The 19,479-nt window shown below is 42.3% G+C and overlaps 1 protein-coding gene and 1 non-coding gene across 7 annotated transcripts in view; both read left to right on the top strand.

Annotated features, from left to right (window-relative positions):
• DLGAP2 (DLG associated protein 2) overlaps positions 1-19,479 on the top strand; it is a 463,517-nt gene that overhangs the window by 78,970 nt on the left and 365,068 nt on the right. For all 6 annotated transcript variants that reach the window (XM_054179979.1, XM_054179984.1, XM_054179977.1 and 3 more), the window contains exon 2: positions 4,219-4,273. In XM_054179979.1, the coding sequence (XP_054035954.1) occupies positions 4,219-4,273 (55 nt within the window). The remainder of the gene's footprint in view (positions 1-4,218; positions 4,274-19,479) is intronic.
• TRNAK-CUU (transfer RNA lysine (anticodon CUU)) lies at positions 696-771 on the top strand. Its single transcript has one exon. It is a non-coding gene; the product is annotated as a tRNA-Lys (tRNA).

The following is a 19,479-nucleotide window of genomic DNA, read 5'->3' as shown; positions in this document are numbered from 1 at the left end:
CTTAAAGTGAGAGCAATTACAATTCTTTTCATGTGATTTGTGCAGATGGTAGGGAAGCAGCAGTATGGCACAGAGCAGCGCAGATAGCAGGGTCTAGGAGGTGACTGCCTTTCCAAAAGTGATACAAGATTTGAAAGACAGAAACTCACTGACTGGATCACACGGTAACAAGTAACCTCACTTCTCCAGTACTGCACTGCTTCCACAAAAGATGCAAGGCATGCTTGGTAACTCTACCTGAGGGCCAGTTATTTGTAACCATCAGTGCATGAGTAATGCTCAAACTCCGGATCTCTGAAATTTTATCTGTTGATGTGTATTTGCCTACTACATTTGACACATTTTTGTCTGAATATCACCTACTGTATTCTTGCCATCAAAATTCTTCATATATGTTTTGTTTTTAGGAAATGAAGAAAAGTTTGAAGGCAAACAAAAAGTAGGAGTATTGCTAAATTGCGAACAACTATGTAACCATCCTGTGCTGCTCTGAGAAGCTTTCTGCGTATCTGTATTATGTAGAGCTGCAAGTAAAAATTTGACTGCTAGTTATGCAGATCTGTACTTAGATATCTCTAAGCACAGCAGGCTGTAAGGAAAACAAATATAAGGAGGTCTTCATCAATGTCCACCAGCATCAGTTAGAATTTTTCACTGATTGTTGTGGCTGTTTGACGCTGTGCCTTTAAGAAAGGGGCACACTGGCTCAGTCGGTAGAGCATGAGACTCTTAATCTCAGGGTCGTGGGTTCGAGCCCCACGTTGGGCGCCAAAAATGTAATGGGTTGGGGCAGATCCCACCACAGGCAGAAATAACGACTCAGACAAACGGATTGCAAAAGTGATGAAAGTTTAAATAGAAAGCAGTGAATGTTACAGAAAATCCAAAGCGCAGTGACAAAGAAAGATCCCATCCCCACCTGAGGGTGCATGCATGGCTCCTTCTTCCCCCTCCCTCTGCTGGGCTAGTCTCAGCTGGCCAGGCCTGAGACTGCCCATCCTCCTGTGGCCTTGGGCCTAATCAGGCCCATGGCCGGGAGATCTCTCCCCCAGTTACCAAGTCTCGGAGAGGGAAGGAAAGAGGAAGTGCCAGACTCCGCACTGGATCTTATAGTGGTGCAAAGAATTATGGTAGGAAATACACAATTTCCTGTGTCCATCCCTCTGGGCTGGACTTCTGGACACAGGAAGTGAATGCACCAGGGGGGCACCCAACTCAAACTACAACAATTGTGAGGAAGCTCTCAGTTTGGCACCATGAGCAAAGACAATGTTCCTGCTACATGTGATTGCCTAACTCTGTACCGTGGACCCAAGCTAATTTGGCTGCCACTAGGGAAGCACCTGCTGTATTATTTATTTTACTTCTGCATCTATGTGTCCAGTTTTAATTTAGTATTGTAATGCCTTAGCTCCCAGCTGAGAGCTTAAAAGACAATTGAAGGTTAAATCATTAGCTAATGTAATTGAAATCTTTCTCCTTTGCTGAGGAAAAATAATATTCTAAAATTTTATTCTAGTCTCTGTTTTGTCCCCCTACATGAGTTCCTCCAGTTGCTCCCATGGTTTAACTTCTACAGCTGAAATCACACCAGGTTTGATTTGAGTGACGATTCTCAGATTTGCCTGTGTAGATAAAGCTTCAAAATACAAAGGAAAAACACAACTTAATCTAGAGATTGCTTGTGAAATGAAAAAAAGTTCTGAGCATAAGGCATTGTAAGGAATAAACTGGAGATTACAGCATGCAAATGAATGAAAGGAAAGCAGCAGGGGAAAGGAGAGGCATGTAGGGGGAAAAGTCACAGTTTTGCTGAGGAATTCTCATGTCATTTTCCCTAGGGAGGAGAAAAACAGAGTGGGGAGAAAGTGGGAGTAGAGCAGTGTGAAGAGGCTCTTGGATACCATGGAGATGGGTACAGTGTAAAAATCTATATACTGTAGACAAGTAAGTAGGAGGTTGATATCAAACTCTTGCCAGCCAGAAACTGGCTTTGTGCAGGGTAAACACGCTAAAGGGCTGGGAAGAAGGAAGCATTGTTTTAGCCTCTGCCATCCTGTTTGCCTACTTAACACTTGAGAGTGAAGGGAAGGGATGAATAAAGGTTTTTCCAGCTTATGCTTTTCACTATGACTCTTATCTATATCCAGTCTGAGAGGAAGGAAAAATTGTTCTAGAGCTTTTGTTTTTTTTTCCCCCCACTGAAGTTTCGTTGCCGTTCCAGACTTGCTTTTTCTGTGTTTTCTTTTAATTTCAGTTTCATTTTGCTTTCATTAAGTCTTTGAAATTCAGGAAGAAAAATAATTTAGGGAATAGAAATTTTTCACGAAGTCTGCTATAGCTTCCTGGCCAAGGTTTACAGCTAGGGATGAGACTGCTAAGAGTCGGTCACATAGTACCCCTGCAGCAGTAACATGTCCCCATTCCTTTCTGCAGGACTCCTCCAATACACTGTGGTGGTGCCTGGGCTTGTCTTAGAGGTTAGAAGCCCAGCATTTCCAGACGGTGGTTATGCTGGCCTTGTTTTCATAAAAAATAAATAAATGTGGAGTTCAAAGGGTGCATGTTGACCCCTGAGAGACAATTTAACAACGACATCTTGGAGAATGATTTTTAAGACAGATTGAAAAAGTCTTGGGTGCTTCAAGTACAGGTTGCTGCTGGTAGGAGCACCAACGCAGGTAGCTTCAATGTGTAAATCTGTGAAGAAGGGTGAGGTCCTGTCTGTAAGAAAGGGCCAGAGGTCCTGGGAGGTTTCTGCTGTATTTCTTGCTGTGTGCCAGTAGCAGTGTGGTGGATGTGAGCTGCAAACTTGGGCTCTTCTGTTCCTGTTGCATTCAATTTCCTACTCAGACTTTGGGGGTTCGTGCTGCCTGTTGGAACTGTCTGTGAAATGCTGTGCCTTGGAGTCTTGTCTTAAGTGGTTTATGAAGAGTGCAATCACACAGCACTTACAGGATGGCCAAGGGATCAGGCCCAGCCAACATGGATTTAGGAAGGGCAGGTCCTGCCTGACCAACCTGATCTCCTTCTATGATCAGGTGACTGCCTGGTGGATGTGGGACAGGCTGTGGATGTAGTCTACCTGGACTTCAGCAAGGCCTTTGACACTGTCCCTGTGGTAGTGTGAATAAAGATATTGAATAGGATTGGGCCCAACACTGATCCCTGGGGGACACCACTAGTGACTGGCTGCTGACTGGCTGCTAGCTGGCTGTGGCACCAGTCACCACCACTCTCTGGGCTTGGCCCTCCAGCCAGTTCCTAACCCAGCACAGAGTGCTGCTGTCCAAGCCACAGGCTGACAGCTTGGCCAGGAGTTTGCTGTGGGGAACAGTGTCAAAGGCCTTGCTGAAGTCCAGGTAGACTACATCCACAGCCTTCCCTACATCCACCAGGTGGGTCCAGAGCGTATCCAGAGAAGGGCGATGAGGCTGGTGAAAGGCCTTGAGCACAAGCCCTACGAAGAGAGGCTGACGGAGCTGGGGTTCTTTAGCCTGGAGAAGAAGAGGCTTGGGGGAGACCTCATTGCTCTCTACAACTACCTGAAGGGTGGTTGTAGCCAGGAGGGAGTTGGTCTCTTCTCCCAGGCAACCAGCACCAGAACAAGAGGACACATTCTCAAGCTACACCAGGGGAAGTTTAGGCTTGAGGTGAGGAGAAAGTTCTTCACGGAGTCATTAGCCATTGGAATGGGCTGTCCAGGGAGGTGGTGGAGTCACCGTCCCTGGAGGTGTTCAAGAGGGGATTGGACGTGGCACTTGGTGCCATGGTCTAGTAGTCATGAGGTCTTGGGTAACAGGTTGGACTTGATCTTTGAGGTCTTCTCCAACCTTGTTGATTCTATGAAGAGCTAAATCTCATAAGCCCAGGGCCACATGTGCAAAATTGGTAACAGCAGCATCAGGGACTAGTAAGAGACTGTGTTTGTAGTTGAGTATGTTTCATTGTGGTCTTTTGTTCTTTTATTCTTTGATACTACAGTCTATGGGAGAAGGTGAAAATAGCTTTAGTGGAAAGTAATAAGTAGCTAACTTAGTAAGATTCTTCTGTGTGCAGTTCCTAATGAGTGAGGCTTACATTTTCACTGGGATAGCTAATTTGATGCAGAATGAGAGCACAAAGCTTGATCAGATGCATGCTCCAGCAGTCATCAACTCTTCCTTACATGATGTTAAACTAGTATGTGCAGTAATGTCTATTTCTTTTTTGTAATAGGTTCTGCCTGGCATACTGCAGAAGCATTGCTGTATCTTACCTGACAGGAACACAGGTAAATGCTTCTTAATGAGTTAATTTTATAATGATTTGGAGAAATGCAGACACCTATTGGATAGTATAGAGAAGTCTTGTTTGAAGTGTTCTTCTAGGGAGTGACAGCTTCGATGTTGTGTTTAAATTACCTGCTTTCATGTGTAGATTTTGTATGTTCTGTCAACTTTCTGGAGCTGTTGATATTGTAGAGATTGTCAGGTGTTACTTATAAAGGTATTTATATGAACTTCTGAAGTGTCTCTTGTTAATTAAAAAGTTGCAATTTTGGGAAAAAAGTCTGCAGTCTGATCCTGTTGGTTCGCAAAGGTGCATTAAGTCGTATGCATGGCTCTGACTGCAGATGAAGCTTGCTTTATGCTTATTCAGAAACTAGAGGAGTAAGCTAAAGGAACAGACAGGTGTATCGCTAATGATGCCTTGCTGTAGTGCAGGAGGAGACTTAAATGTCTGACTAGAGCAAATTAGTTGAGGGCGATAACATGAATGAGAAGAAAGTGATATAATTTTATGTTCTTTTATTACAAGAAAAACAATTTCTTTTGAAATTAGTTTTAAAATACTTTATAAATTGAGTGAAAGTGATTGCATATGCAATGAGAGTTTGATTTAGCAGACTCAGAGAAGCAGGAGGAAAAATGTTGCTGATTTTTGATATCTTTAATAGAACATATGTGATTGCTTGCGGCTCTTAAGGCTTTGTTCCCCCTTTTCTCAATAGCTACCATTAAAATAAACCATTTTGTTCCTTTGCTATTACTTGTCTCAAGCACAGTTTGCACTAAGGGTAATTGCACAGAGAAACCAACAGCTGTGTTGAACTGTAGTGTGACTTGTGGTTGGTTACCTGCAACTGCTCAAATGAAATTTAAAAGCTCATTTCCATTTTCATCTGTGAACATGGAAGAAGCACTATAATAAGACATTTAATAATGCATATCTTCTAGTAAGAATTTTGAAGTTTATAATTAGTGAACAGAGTTCAGGCAGACTTTGGCCTTCTTATTTATTTCAGGCTTCCTTAAATTGGACTGAAGAATCATGAGATACTGACCTCACCCTAGTCTATGTGCCAATTACCTCTTTTTTTAAATATAAGAATTCAGTCCTTTGATCAAAGTCTTCTTGACGTGTATAGAAGCATATCAAGTAGTTATCAAAGCCAGTGTTACCTGGAGTTGGGCAGTAAGACTGATCATTTATATGAAGAGGATGAAATGTGCCTTTATAATCAATATCAAGAAAGCCATTTATCTAATAGCCCAGTCACCTTCAAATGTCTTCATTTGGATATAAGAGAAGAGAAGAGCTTGCTAATGTATAATTTGGGTTTGAAAATTCTGAACCTCTTTGAAGTAGAAACCTGTCTTTTTTTGTATGTAGCAATTTCTCAAGCACACATGGTATGAAAATAACTGTAACTTCTATTGCAGTAGCTTTATTCCTGCCTGTTGTATAGTTGGGAATTGCCAGCAGGTACAAAGTAAGTGATGTGTGTTCCATTGTCCACTCTTTCCCCTACTTATGGTGTTCAAATACTGAGCAGAGAGACGAAGCAGAAGAGTTCAGACAGGACATGGGATTTTTCAGCCTCTTTCTGGAGGAAAGGAATGATGGAATTTTTGAGCTTGCTCTGTAGTCTGACACAGGTTAACCATTTCCTTGTTTATACCTGAATCAGCTAGTCTAAACTAAGACAACATTCACTACATTTGTGTAAATGTGGAACGTGCTATTTGCATTCAGATGTATACATCATATAATCTTGTCCAACTCCATTCTCACTTAAGCAAGCCCAGAGAAATTGCCTGATTGCAAGCTGCAGGTCTGTCTGATCAGCTGCTGACATTTGAAGGAATTTTGCAATGTGCAGACTTAGGTGGCCTTCCTAAGAAAAAGAAGGATGAAGAGAGATAGACTAGGGAAAAAGAGGGCAGGAAGAATAAATTGAAACCTCTAAAACCATTAGTGAAAAACATATGATCTATGGAGTGAGGATGGGTAAAAGTGGTAATTGCAGTAGTGGATTCCCCATTTGTTTATATACCTAAGAACCATATCTACACATCTTTTAAATACTTCTAGGGATGATGACTCAAACACTGCCCTTGACAGCCTGTTCCAATGCTTGATAGCCCTTTCAGTGAAGAAATTCTCCCCTGGGATAACTTGAAAGCATTTACTCTCATCCTGTCACTTTCTGCTTGGGAGAAGAAACCAACACCTACCTCACTACAACCTCCTTCAAGGTAACTGTAAGAGGTTCATAAAGTCTTTCCTTAGCCCCTTTTCCTCCAGGCTAAACAACCCCAAATCCTTTAGCTGCTCCTCATTCTCTAGACCCTTCACCAGCTTTGCCCTCCTGGACATGCTCTCCAGCAACTCAATGTCTTGTAGTGAGGGGCCCAAGAACTGAACACATTATTCCAAGTGTGGCCTCACTAACGCTGAGTACAGAGGCTCAAGCACTTCTCTGGTCCTGATGGTCACACTATTCCTGCTACAGACCAGGATGGCTTATGGCCTCTTTGGCCACCTAGGCACATGCTGACTCACTCAAACAGTTGTTGAGCAGCACTACCAGGTCCTTCTCTGCTGGGCAGTTTTCCAGCCACTGTACCCTAAGCTTGTAGTGTTGGACTTGGCCTTGTTGAATCTCATATAATTGGCCTTGGCCTATTGATTCAGCCTGTTCAGTTACCTCTGTAGAGCCTTTGTACCTCAAGCAGATCACTACTCCCACTCAGCTTGGTGTCATCTGCAAATTTAATGAGGGTACCCTTAATCCTTTCATGCAGATCATTGATAATAATATTAGCAGATCTCTTCAACAGGTCAGATGTGGCCACTCAGGGGCTCTTGGTCTCCGCATTCAAGAGTGCCGCCATAACCGGCCTCTTTCAAGCTGTTACAGAAGCTGCACCTTGGAGAAAGAAATAAGCTCTTGGGGAGAGCTGGGCTAGTGCTGCCAGGCCATCCTTTCATTTGACTGCGCCTCAAAAACCTCAGTTTTTGGCTCCAGATTTCCTGTAACATGGAAAACCGCATGTCTCATGGTCTCTTCTTGCACTGTGTAAGAGTTTGAAGTTGCAAAGCTTAGTCAGTATTGATACTGTGAATTTGTAAACTAGAGAAGAAAGGTGCATGGGAGCAATGATTGCCTTCCCCTGGTGATGATGTTAGTACTTCTACCATAAACTTTTATTCTTGGTGCTTATAATGTGGTTATAAACACTTCTCCTGCAGAGCCTTTCAAAAAAAGAGGATAAAAAAGGTAATTTGGTGATTCAACAGCAATGCAGTTTGGGAAGAGGATACGTATTTAACACAATTGTTACAAAGGTTAAAGAACAATTCACTTTTTTCTAACATGTAAGATGTACAAATTCTCAGTATCTTTCAAAAATAGTTTTATGTTTTTTTTTTTTTTCCTGAAGTGTTGATTAGTGGAAAGACACAAACAAATTATAAATATTCTTTTCTAAATTGAAAGTTCACATAGCGTGCCCCGGCCTAATTCATTATCATGTTAGTTGATATTTGTCGTATACCCTGTGTCTTAATAAGCTGTTGTGGTTTGGGAGGCCAATTCTCCCACCGCAGGCAAAAATAACGGCTCAGACAAACAGATTGCAAAGGAATGGTGGGAAGTTTAAATGGGTAAACAAACAAAAAAGCCAACGACAATGAAAGTTTTACAGAGAACCACAAGCACCGTGACAAAAGAGAGAAATCCCAGAACATACCCAAGAATGTCCCATCCCCAACTGGGGGTACACCCAAACCCCCCAGGGCTCTTTCTCCCCCCCACCTCCCCCCAACCCAGCCTTGGGCCTGGGCAGAGCCAAGGGAGGCGGCTCACGCCATTTTACCTAGGCAGCAGCAGGGGACGAAAGAGGAAGTGAAGACCCTGTGCTGATGTAGAGTAGAATAGACCAGACCAGGTTGGAAGAGACCTTCAAGATCATCGTGTCCAACCTATCATCCAACACCACCCAACCAACTAAACCATGCAACCAAGCACCCTATCAAGTCTCCTCCTGAACACCTCCAGTGATGGTGACTCTACCACCTCCTCGGGCAGCCCATTCCAATGGGCAATCACTCTCTCTGTGTAAAACTTCCTCCTAACCTCCAGCCTAAACCTCCCCTGGCACAGCCTGAGACTGTGTCCTCTTGTTCTGATACTGGTTGCCTGGGTGAAGAGACCAACCTCTGCCTGTCTAAAACCCCGCTTCAGGTAGTTGTAGACAGCAATAAGGTCACCCCTGAGTCTCCTCTTCTCCAGGCAAAGCAACCCCAGCTCCCTCAGCCTCTCCTCATAGGGTTTGTGCTCCAAACCCCTTACCAGCTTTGCTGCCATTCTCTGGACATGTTCCAGCAAGTAAACACCTTTCCTAAACTGCGGGGCCCAGAACTGGACACAGGACTCAAGGTGTGGCCTAACCAGTGTTGAGTAGAGGGGCAGAATGACCTTCCTGCTCCTGCTGGCCACTGTTCTTGATACAGGCCAGGATGCCATTGGCCTTCTTGGCCTCCTGGGCACACTGCAGGCTCATGTTCAGCTTACTATTGACCAGTACCCCCAGGTACCTGGCTGCTCTCCAGCCACTCTGACTCCATCCTGTTGTGGCCAATGTGTAGAACCCGGCACTTAGTTGTGTTAAATCTCATGGTGTTGGACTCTGCCCATCTGTCCAGCCTGTGATGGTCCCTCTGCAGAGCTTTCTTACCCTCTAACAGACCAACACCTGCCCCCAGCTTGGTGTCATCTGCATATTTACTGATGATGGACTCAATGCCCTCATCCAGATAATCAGTAAAGATATTAAAAAGAATGGGGCCCAACACTGATCCCTGAGGAACACCACTAGTGACTGGCCACCAGCTGGACGTGGCACCATTCACCACCACTCTCTGGGCTTGGCCCTCCAGCCAGTTCCTAACCCAGCACAGAGTGCTGCTGTCCAAGCCACAGGCTGACAGCTTGACCAGGAGTTTGCTGTGGGGAACAGTGTCAAAGTCCAGGTAGACTACATCCACAGGCCTCCCCACATCCATCACCTGATCATAGAAGGAGATCAGGTTGGTGAGGCAGGACCTGCCATTCCTAAATCCATGCTGGCTGGACCCAATCCCTTGGCCATCCTGTAAGTGCTGTGTGACTGCACTCAAGATGACCTGTTCCACAATCTTTCCTGGCACTGAGGTCAGGCTGACAGATCTAATTCCCTGACTCATCCAACCAGCCCTTCTTGTGGATGGGCATCACATTGCCCAGCTTCCAGTCATCTGGGACCTCTCCAGTGAGCCAGGACTGTTGAAAAATAATGGAGAGTGGCTTGGCCAGCTCATCTGCCAGCTCTCTCTGCACCCTAGGATGGATCCCATCTGGACTTGTGGGGATCCAAATGCCTAAGGGGGTCTCTAACTACTTCCTCCTGGATCACAGGGAAACTCTACTGCTCCCTGCCTCCATCTGCCAGCACAGGAGGCCAATTGACCTGCAGACAACCTATCCTGCTATTAAAAATTGAGGCAAAGAAGGTGTTAAGTACCTCTGCCTTTTCCTCATCTTTTGTAACTCTGTTCCCCTCCATGTCCACTAAGGAGTGGAGGCTGTCCTTGCCCCTCCTATTGCTATTAATATATTTATGAAAACATTTTGTTGTTGTCCTTCACAGCAGTGGCCAGTCTAAGCTCTGAATGGGCTTTTGCCTCTGTAATTTTTTTCCTACATGACCTAGCAACATCCTTAAACATACCTGGGGTTACCTCTCCTTCCTTCCAAAGATGATACACCCTCTTTTTTTCCCCTTAATTTGTTCAGAAGTTCATTGCCCATCCAGGCTGTCTGCCTACCCTGGTTGCTCATCTTCTGGCACATTGGCACAGCCTGTTCCTGTGCCTTCAAGAATTCTTTCTTGAAGTAGGTCCAGCCCTCCTGGACCCCTTTGTTTTTAAGGGCTGTTTCCCGAGGTACCTTCTGCTGAAGATAGCCATTAAATACAAAATGTTTTGGCATTCCTAATATTAAAAAATGGATGGGTAGGATTGCAGTTTTGAAATGGAGAAGCCAATGTACCCTATGTGGGTTGCTTTTTATTTAAATTTATGTAGTTTTAAGATTTATTTTCACTTCCAATATTGCTTGAAATAGAGCCATTCAGGCAGTGCATGTGGGTTGTTTAGCTATAGATATTTTCATGCAAGTAAAGAGGAAATGTATCTGAAAGCTTATGCTTTTGTGTATACTTGCTGTGTTTAAGCAGTCTTAGACGAGTAAGTGAATTATTTGGATTTGATTTCTATATCCCAGAGCTCTGTATTGTGATCTAACACAATAAATGATTCTCAAGGTGACCACAAATACACTTGGTGCAGTAAAATGTGAGAGATCCATGGGACTCATTAGCTGAAGGCACTTGTTTTTTACCGTTGATGCAGCTATTTAATGGACATTTTTGCACTGCAGAGGTGCTGATAGCTGTGTGCTTTCTGTGTTGCTCTTGTGTTCTTGAAACACAACTATTAGTTTCCTGTCATGTAAGGAAATGGCACAAACAGCTTCTGTACTATCCTTTTCTGTCATAGTTATGAGTTTATGTTGTGGACTGCAAATTTGGGCTAGTTTTTTCCATTGAAGATCTCAAGTGAAAGAGTGAATCAATAGTCTGTAACAGCTTCTTGGGTTGATTTGATCTTTGATGCCTTAAGTTTGAATTTCCTCTCTGATAGTGAGGGAGACCATAGGTACAATAAAGAGAATCTGCACCTATCTGGCTGATTCGATTCAGATAAACAGCTCTTTTAAACTTGAAACAACACTTAAAAAAACCCAACAACAACAAAGAAAAAAACACCCAGAAAACAAAACTGTCTTGAGCTTCATCATCCATTTTCAGGTCAAGCATTGTGTGCTGATACTGGACTTCCACAAGACATTAAATCCTTTGGCATAATCATTCTCTTTTGTCTAGTGCATTGGCTAAAATTGCATTGGGAGAAAATGAAAACGTGTGACCAATGTCCTGCTCTCTGCAAAGAATGAATAATGTCTGCTTGAGAGAGTGGTAACTGCTTTATATACAAAGCAGAAGTTTAATAATAATCGATCTCTACACTGGTTAAAGTATAGTCTAAGACAGTAATGTTTCATCCTTTGCTTGTTTGCTTCTCTTCCTTTTGCTAGAAGAGCAAGTATTAAGCAGGAGAAAAATCTAAGCTGGTGTTACAAAGATTTGCCACATTAAACTTTACTCAGCTGGATAAAGTTAATTTTAAAAAAACCAAAAGCCAACTCATTTTTTTATAACTAGTAGATGTATTACTAACTGCTAGTAAATTTTTTTGTTGTATGTCTATACATATTCAAATGCAATGGACATTTGTCAGAGCCTTCCGGATGACAGGGTTCACAATGCATATGTATGAACTGTAGAGCAGCCAGTTTGATTTCACAGAAGGAATTGCAGGACAACATTCAGAAGTCAAAGTCTTGTTATAAAAATAACTTACAATGTTTCCTAGCATATAATCTTCCATCTGAATATTTCATAGTACTTAATTTTCACAAATCTTTGGTTTGTGCTGTAGAGAAATTTTATTCTGATAATTTATAGAAAAAGTCAAATTTTATCAGCTGGTGCAATGGGAGTATCATCCTCTTTATAAGGCCTTTGAACTGAGATTGCACTTCTACTTTCAAGATGTAGATATAGATTTTTAGACATTTCTTATGGATTTCACATGCTGCCTGCTCGCTGAGTTCAACATGAGTGTTCTCATTCAGATGTTCAGCTGCAGGCTGCCTGCTGGTACTTTCCAGCCTGGTTTCCATGGAAATCGGAATTAGAGGGGTGAAAATAAAGCAAGAGTAAGTATTTTTCTTAATCTTCTAGTTAATCCGGAAGTTCTCCTACCTTGGCATCAAAGCTGTTTTGCTTAGAGTTGGCCAGGCATATGATGAAAAGTCAAAAAAATAAACCCAGAAAACCAAACCAAAAACCTGTCAGAGCTGTTACAAACCATATCTGTCACCAAAACTTTGTAGAGGTGTTGGAGGTCACCACTGAAGGGAGAAGGGAAAATGGAACTGGAGTACACAAGGATAAACTGATAAAAGGATGTGAGGCAGTACACAGTGACATAGATGATAACCAATGACAGAATTTCTTGCTGGACAGAGCTTGAATTGTGAAAAATGTTGACACTGAGTAGTGACACATGAATATGGGGAGGAAAACACAGTTTGGATGTAACTTAAATGCTCCAGACTGAAAGTGAAACAAAGGATATCATCTAATGCATTGAGAACATAATTTAGGGCTTTTATGCTTCCTTACATTCCTGCTCTCTTCTTTTCCTCCACATTACTGGCTCCACCCTACCAGCAAAGTCAGGACTGTGCAGCAGGTGCCATACAGTTGGATGTACGGTGAGGTAAAATCTCATACTGCAAACAGCACAGAATCACAGAGGTCTTTTCCAACCAAAACAATTCTAGGATCAAGTCCAACTGCCAACCTAACACTACCATGGCCATTTGACCATGTCCTGAAGTACCATGTTTACATGGGTTTTGATCACCATCATATTCATATAGGCAAAATCTTGCCCTTTCCCCAGCAGCTGAGACACAGCTGCACCTTTGTTAGCCTATCCTTGGAAAGAGAAGGTCCAGGATCTCTAAGCCCGAACTCTCTTTTATTTTGGTCAGCAGTGTGTATGTTGCATTAGTGTACATCTGAACTTGCTGTGTTTGGGTTGTAACTCAAAGTACGAGCCGCTTTTTTTTTTTTTTTTGGCTCCCCCCCTCTTTTTTTTTTTTTAAACAAGAAGAAGGAGGAGATGTGAGAAGAGAGGGTTAAGAAATAAGAACAAACGAAAGGTTTCACCACTCTTTGGATCCGCCGACATTTTCGCAGGCATGGTCTAAATCTTTCAGTGGCAGTTGTACATCTCAGCAGGGTCTTCTGTCGTAGATGCAGTACATGAACTTAGGAAGTTGTGGTCCTTTTATGCTCTTTTGTGCATTCCTTCACATCATGAAGGGAGATGTGCAGGCGTGCACAGAGGTGAGTGCTCCAGTGCAATGTCTGCTATTGGCTTTTCTGTGGTGCTGTTGCAGTGGCTTTAAAATAAGGAAAGAGGGAATTCCTGCATTGGCAGAAATTCTCTCTTTGCATTGCTAAGTCGTTCTGCCAGGCCAGCCCCTCTCCTCGACAGCTATTAAGGTTCATCAAAGCCATCACCCTGTCTATTCAGACCATGTGTGCCACACGTTGTTTTGAAACAATAGAGTCATTGGGCTCTCACCAGCTAGAATAAGGAGCCATATGATTTCAATCTGAAAACAGCCAGAAGACTGCCTTCTCTTATTAGCTATGATTTCTTCCTTACTTGTGTAGGAAGGAATCATATCTAATATGATTTACCTAGCTTAATACACTAAAATCTGATCTCTGGAGTTCACAAATATAGGCAGTTTGGGGCATGATTGGACTTCAAATGGGTCGGGTCTATTGTCTCAAGATCCTCAGACTTCAGTATCAAGACTTCCAGTTAGAGATAATTAATACATATCAGCCCACCTAAAACATGCCAAGAGATGATGGATAAGTGCGAGCGTAAAACTGTTCTAAGGCTCCAGCTGAAGTGCATCTCTGGGCTATTCTGCTTATGAAGTAAAAAGCATGGTCAAAGCACAGTGTACTGATGCTTCAGTCTTTGCACCAGCTCCTAGTTTGCTGTTAGCATAGTTCAAAGTCCTTTTTCTGAGTTCAGAGTCCTCTACTACAACTACCTCCAGGAGAGAAGTTTTTCCCCTTTACTAATGTTATGAGAAGTCACAGTTGTCCTTCACCCAAAACATAGGTATTCTTGAAACCAAAAACCTAAGGAAGAGATTTCTCTGATGCTCAAATGTCATGCTAAATGTTCCAAGATCAATAAAGCATCTTCCCCTGAAAGGAGAATGCTGACTAGCCCCTGTGCTCTTGGGACTGGATATAAACCATTAGTTGTAAAACAGCGCTTTTATAAGACTCTCACCCTGAGATGTGTTGGGGAGCAGGGACTGAAAAAGGGACTCTAAGTCTTTGAAGATTAGTTCTAGAGGCAGGAATTTGAGTATGTATTTGCATTCTCTTTGCCTAACAACATAAGAGCCTTGCCAGATTAAGGTGTGTAGGAAGGAAATTCTCTCCAGAAAACATTTCTTCAAGAAAGCTTACTTGACCTTTAGTTCTGAAATGTTTTGTAAAGCATTCCCAATGTGTACAGCTGAGCTACTGAAGGAAGAGAGAAGTGTACATCATTATCATCATCAAAAACTGCAGTCAGCTCTGATAACTGGTCATGTTACTGATAGGACTATAGCTAAGTGAAAGCATTATGTAGAATGATGGATTTCTACATGCCATAATTTGGGATTTTTATTTTTCAGTGCTTTCATCTATTTGAGATGGTTGCCTAGGCAGTATGTAAATCATGTGGACTGAGGGGGTGTTTATTTGTTGGAGTGTACATGTTTCACAGGCACTCTCTAGTGGAGGGACGCAGCTTTGAAGTCCACTGCCAAAATGTAGAACTGGGGCAGCACAGTGCAGCGTGTGGGTAGAGTTAAATAACATGTAATTGAGCAGAGAAATCAAAAGAGGCATTTCTGTTTGTACAGTGAGTAAAGTAAGATGTTAGTACTGTTTTCTAGAACAGCTACCAGTCAATAGTGAGGAGCACAGGGAATTCATATAGGTCTCAGAGGAATATTGCTGTAATGCTGGAGGAGTCTTGGGTTCATTGGTTTCACATGGGTGCAGTAGACCACATTGATATTTCATTGCTGCTGCTTTTAAAGGTCTCAGGGATGCCTACACAAGTACCTTCATTCCCTGTTCCAGTAGTCTTGCCTCTCTCTCCTGCTACTTTGAGGGAACTCAGAAGCAAGGACAGATCTCTTGGCTGGTATGCACTAATTCTGCATAATGCAGTTGTGCAAAGAATAGAAGTAATAGACGTGTTATTTGCTACCAATTCTTCACATGTTGATTATGCTCCTTTCTCCCTTAAACTGAACTTCAACTGTTGAAGCAGATTGGTATCTTAAATAAAGCCTTTTATTTTCTGTTAAGACTCAGTCCTGAGAGGAGTAAGCAGTATCAGAATCATAGAATCATAGCAAGTTGGAAGAGACCTTTGAGATAAGTCCAACTGCTCATGTAGAGCTTTGAATCCCATGACCACTAAACCATGCCTTGAAACACCACATCCACATCTTTCAAATATCTCCAGAGATGGTGACACCACCACCTCCTGGATAACTTGTTCCAATGCTTAATAACCATTTCTGTGAAGAAAGTATTTTCTCCCAGATTCATTTTGCTTGTATCATCATCTCCAATTTTATGGAAGCTCTTTAACATTTTGAAGGGCAAAATATTTTTTTTTTCAGAGGATGTAGAAATAATGGATTTTATTTTGAAAGTTTTCTTCCAAAAAGAATGTCAGTTAGGAAAAAAAAAAAGACTAGAATTCATATTGCTAACTTCTAAAAAGAAATCTATTTCAAGAAATTCTAGTTTGCTTTAGTTTGTCCTTCTCCACCCCCATACTCCTCCACCACCTCTTTTTACTGGAGGAGTGGGAGAGGGGAATTGGTTCTGTATCCAAGATGTTCAGTGTTAGATAACTTATTTTCATAAGCTTCCTGAACAATGTTTGTCTGCTTTAAGGCATGCTGCTTGGCTTGGAGTAGTCTGCAACATGGTTTTGACTTGTATTAACTCCCTAGAATTAAAAATTAGGTTTAAAAAGATACAGCATAGAAACTTCTCAATGATTAAACCCCCAAGAGCTCATTTCTTTCAGCTGTGTGTTTTCCAGCATATCCCACTTCCACTGTACTGGTGGAAACTTCTCCAGATATACCTATTTTTCTTTCAGCTGATTTTATTAATGTACCACTTTTTTTTTCTTGTCCTTCATATTTCTTCTCGTATTATCTGGTGGGATGGGAGTACTGAAACATGCATTTTTGTTATCAAAACACCTGCATTCATGCTTTCTATTTAAAGATAAACTAAAGTGATATTCTCTGCTTAAAATGTAGTGTGTTTTCTTTTTCTTCATTATTAGAATGATTTTATTTGTAGTAATGCTGTGTGACATAGTTCTCCTGTCTTTTGGGATCCTATAATAGGAACTATAAATAACAGCTGCTAATGTCTACAATCGTGTACAACAGGCAGTAATTTAACTACTTGTCTCCCTTCTGTCACAAGGGGAATATCAAACCCTTCTGCACCAAAGCTGTTAGTGGTGCTTATTGTAGAAGTATATTACCAGAGGCAGTGCTACACCCTCTGCACTTGAGATTTAAGTGGTAGCAAATGCTTCCATGCATGTGATTTAGTCATCTCAGTATGACTCTGCATTGGGTACGACACCAGCTGTGTCTCCAGAGAATCTCTCCCAAAATGCCAGCTGAGAGAAGTGATGCTGTTACGCAGGAAAAAGCAAAGGAAGAGCAAAAATTGTCAGAGAAGGTGAAGATGTTTCACCATAAAGGAAGGTGACACTTCAGTGTACCTCTGGGAAAGTGATTCTACAAGTTCAGATGTGTGCTGCCACTTGTAGGTAATATTAATTTCATTAAAATATGTTGATTTGTTAAACAGTTAAATGCTTAAGTGAGTGTGAATTTGTAGTTGACCAAGGCTACTGTGCTAGGGTCCCTCAGGTCTTATCCGGACACAGCTTAAAACCAGGGAAGAAGTGAGGGGCAAGGGCACAGTACCAGAGAAACTATGAGAGGCATAACTCAAAACTGTGCTTATTTGACATCAAAACCTGAGGATGAATCATCTGAAAATTTTCAGTGGTATATGTAGGAAAGCTAAACTTACCGAAGAGTAGTGATGGCACGACAGAAAGTCATGGGGGCATTTCAAGTGTTTCTTACCTTATGTAATGGCTTCTTGAATGTCCTTTATAAACCCTGAGACTGATCCTCTGCATTGTACCATTAAAACTACTTGAGAGCCAGAAGCCTCCATACTGAATATGGGCAGAACAATGCTGGAGGCTTCAGCTGACAGAAGTTTAATTCATGAACCACCTTCACAAATATATTTGGAAAATGAGTCACGGAAATCAGCCCACAAGGCATAAGAAATTACATCATGGGTAAGATGTAGGTGATTATAAATGTAAGGGATTAGACATCACATAAACTTCAGGGTAAAAGGGAAGTATATCTTGAAAATGTTTCAGTGCACTGATCCCCAGCTGGTGTGGAGGACAGGTGGAGGAAGCAACACAAAACTGAAGAAAGTACCGTGTGGTGTGAACTGTTAATGTGTGTTAAAGGGAGTGTCCTTTCTTTCTGTTGCCAGAAGGACATAGAACTGGTGTACAAGCGCCTTTACATTAAGACTAGTGATCCATGTTTCATATACTGGAGTATAAGTCTTGCTGATATATTCTCTTTGCACTAAATATATATGATGATTCTTTAAAGAAAGATCATTAGAATTTATTGCACAACGCTGAAGTTTTCTAACTCTCCTGTTTCTATGGAGACTGTAATTGTAAGAAGACAGTAAACAAGTGCACTGTATTATAAGGCTCATCTTTACCAGGTCATTCATTTTATTATCTGTCCAAATTAATCTGGTAACAGGTATTGTGCATTCGACCATCCAAACAGGAACATATCTATTTCATTTTCACTAAAGAGTAATCTTCTATCTTCAAGGGCTTTCACTTTGATCTTTAATCATTTTCCTAACCCAGTGGTGGGGTGGTATATGCCAGTGGTTAGTACATTACTGCTGGGAATGCTTGCTTAGCTCAGAGGAGAGCAGTGAGTGCTTAGTAATCTTTATAAAGCTCTTCAGAAATGGGAAAATCTAAAAGTGCGGAGTAGAGTTGTTGGTAGCTAATGCAGAAAAGAACTTCTTTTGCCTGTGATGCTTTTGAATATTGCCTGTGTTGTGTGATCTTCCAGGGACACAGCTAGAAAGGCATAGCCTGCTCTTTAGGAATAAAGAGTATGCCTTTTGTGGGAAAAAAAAAAGTACATCACACAAAGTGGAGTGTCATCTTCTGAAGCAATGCACAGTTGTGGCCCTTAAAGCATTTTGTGCAGCAACAAGAACTTTGTATAATCTGGACAGCCAGATGCTGCAAAGGTGACTTGGAGGCTGAGCTCCATCCGCCTCTGCTCTTCCTGGCAGAACTGGGAGGTTGCAGTCAGGAGTGAAAAATGCACCCCTGCAGCGCTGAGGATCCTATGTCTTACAGGCACCTGTGCCAAGCCAGGGACTTTCAGTTGAGGCAAACTTCGTACACAGTGATGATACAATGAAGTTCCTGTGCAATTACTGATTTCTGCTTTAGAAATCACAGGTCTAGATTAGAAACGACCTAACACTGACAAGTCCTTGACTAAACCGTATCCCTAAGTACTATGTCTACATCACTCCAGGCATGGGAACTCCACCACTTCCCTCAGGAAGCTGTTCCAATGCCTGATAACCCTTTCAGTAAAGTGATTCCTCTTAATATACATTCTAAACTTCCCTTGGTGCAACTTTAGACCATTTTCTCCCTTTCTGGAAATTAGGAACTTTCCCCTCAGCCTCCTTTACTCTAGGCTGAACAATCCCAGTTCATCTCAGTCATTCCACATAAGACTTTTCTGGGGGCCCTTCATCAGCTTTGTTGCCCTTCTCTGGGCAGGCCCCAGAACCTCAATGTCTTTCTTGTGAGTGGCCCAAAACTGAACACTGTACTTGACATCTGGCCTCACCAGCACTGAATACTGGGGAAAAATCACTTCTCTGCTCTTGCTGGTTGTGGGAACCCAGAGATTAGCTTACAGGATGTTTAGCTGGCTTTTATGTCTGTGTGGGAGCCTGGAGTGTGACAAGAGGTGTTGTAGCCTGAACCATGTGAGAAAGGATGGGAGTAAAGATCAAATGCTGTATCCTTGAAGCAGAGGGGAAAGGCAACTGGGGAGAAAGCCCAGTTAAAATAAAGATAAAACAGTGGGCTCAGTGGGGGGTAGGGTGTGAGAACACCATGCACAAACTCCTTATTAAACAGCCACGGCCTCAGTAGGTTGCTGCCATTTGGCCCAGCCATGATCATCTCCTTGCAGACTGGTCTGTCAGTTTGTATTTTAGCTCACTGTGGTGGGGCTGG

Source organism: Dryobates pubescens, chromosome 3, assembly GCF_014839835.1.
Source record: "Dryobates pubescens isolate bDryPub1 chromosome 3, bDryPub1.pri, whole genome shotgun sequence".
Lineage (NCBI taxonomy): Eukaryota > Metazoa > Chordata > Aves > Piciformes > Picidae > Dryobates > Dryobates pubescens.
Note: the sequence above shows the minus strand (reverse complement) of the source record. Positions and strands in the feature narration are given on the sequence as shown.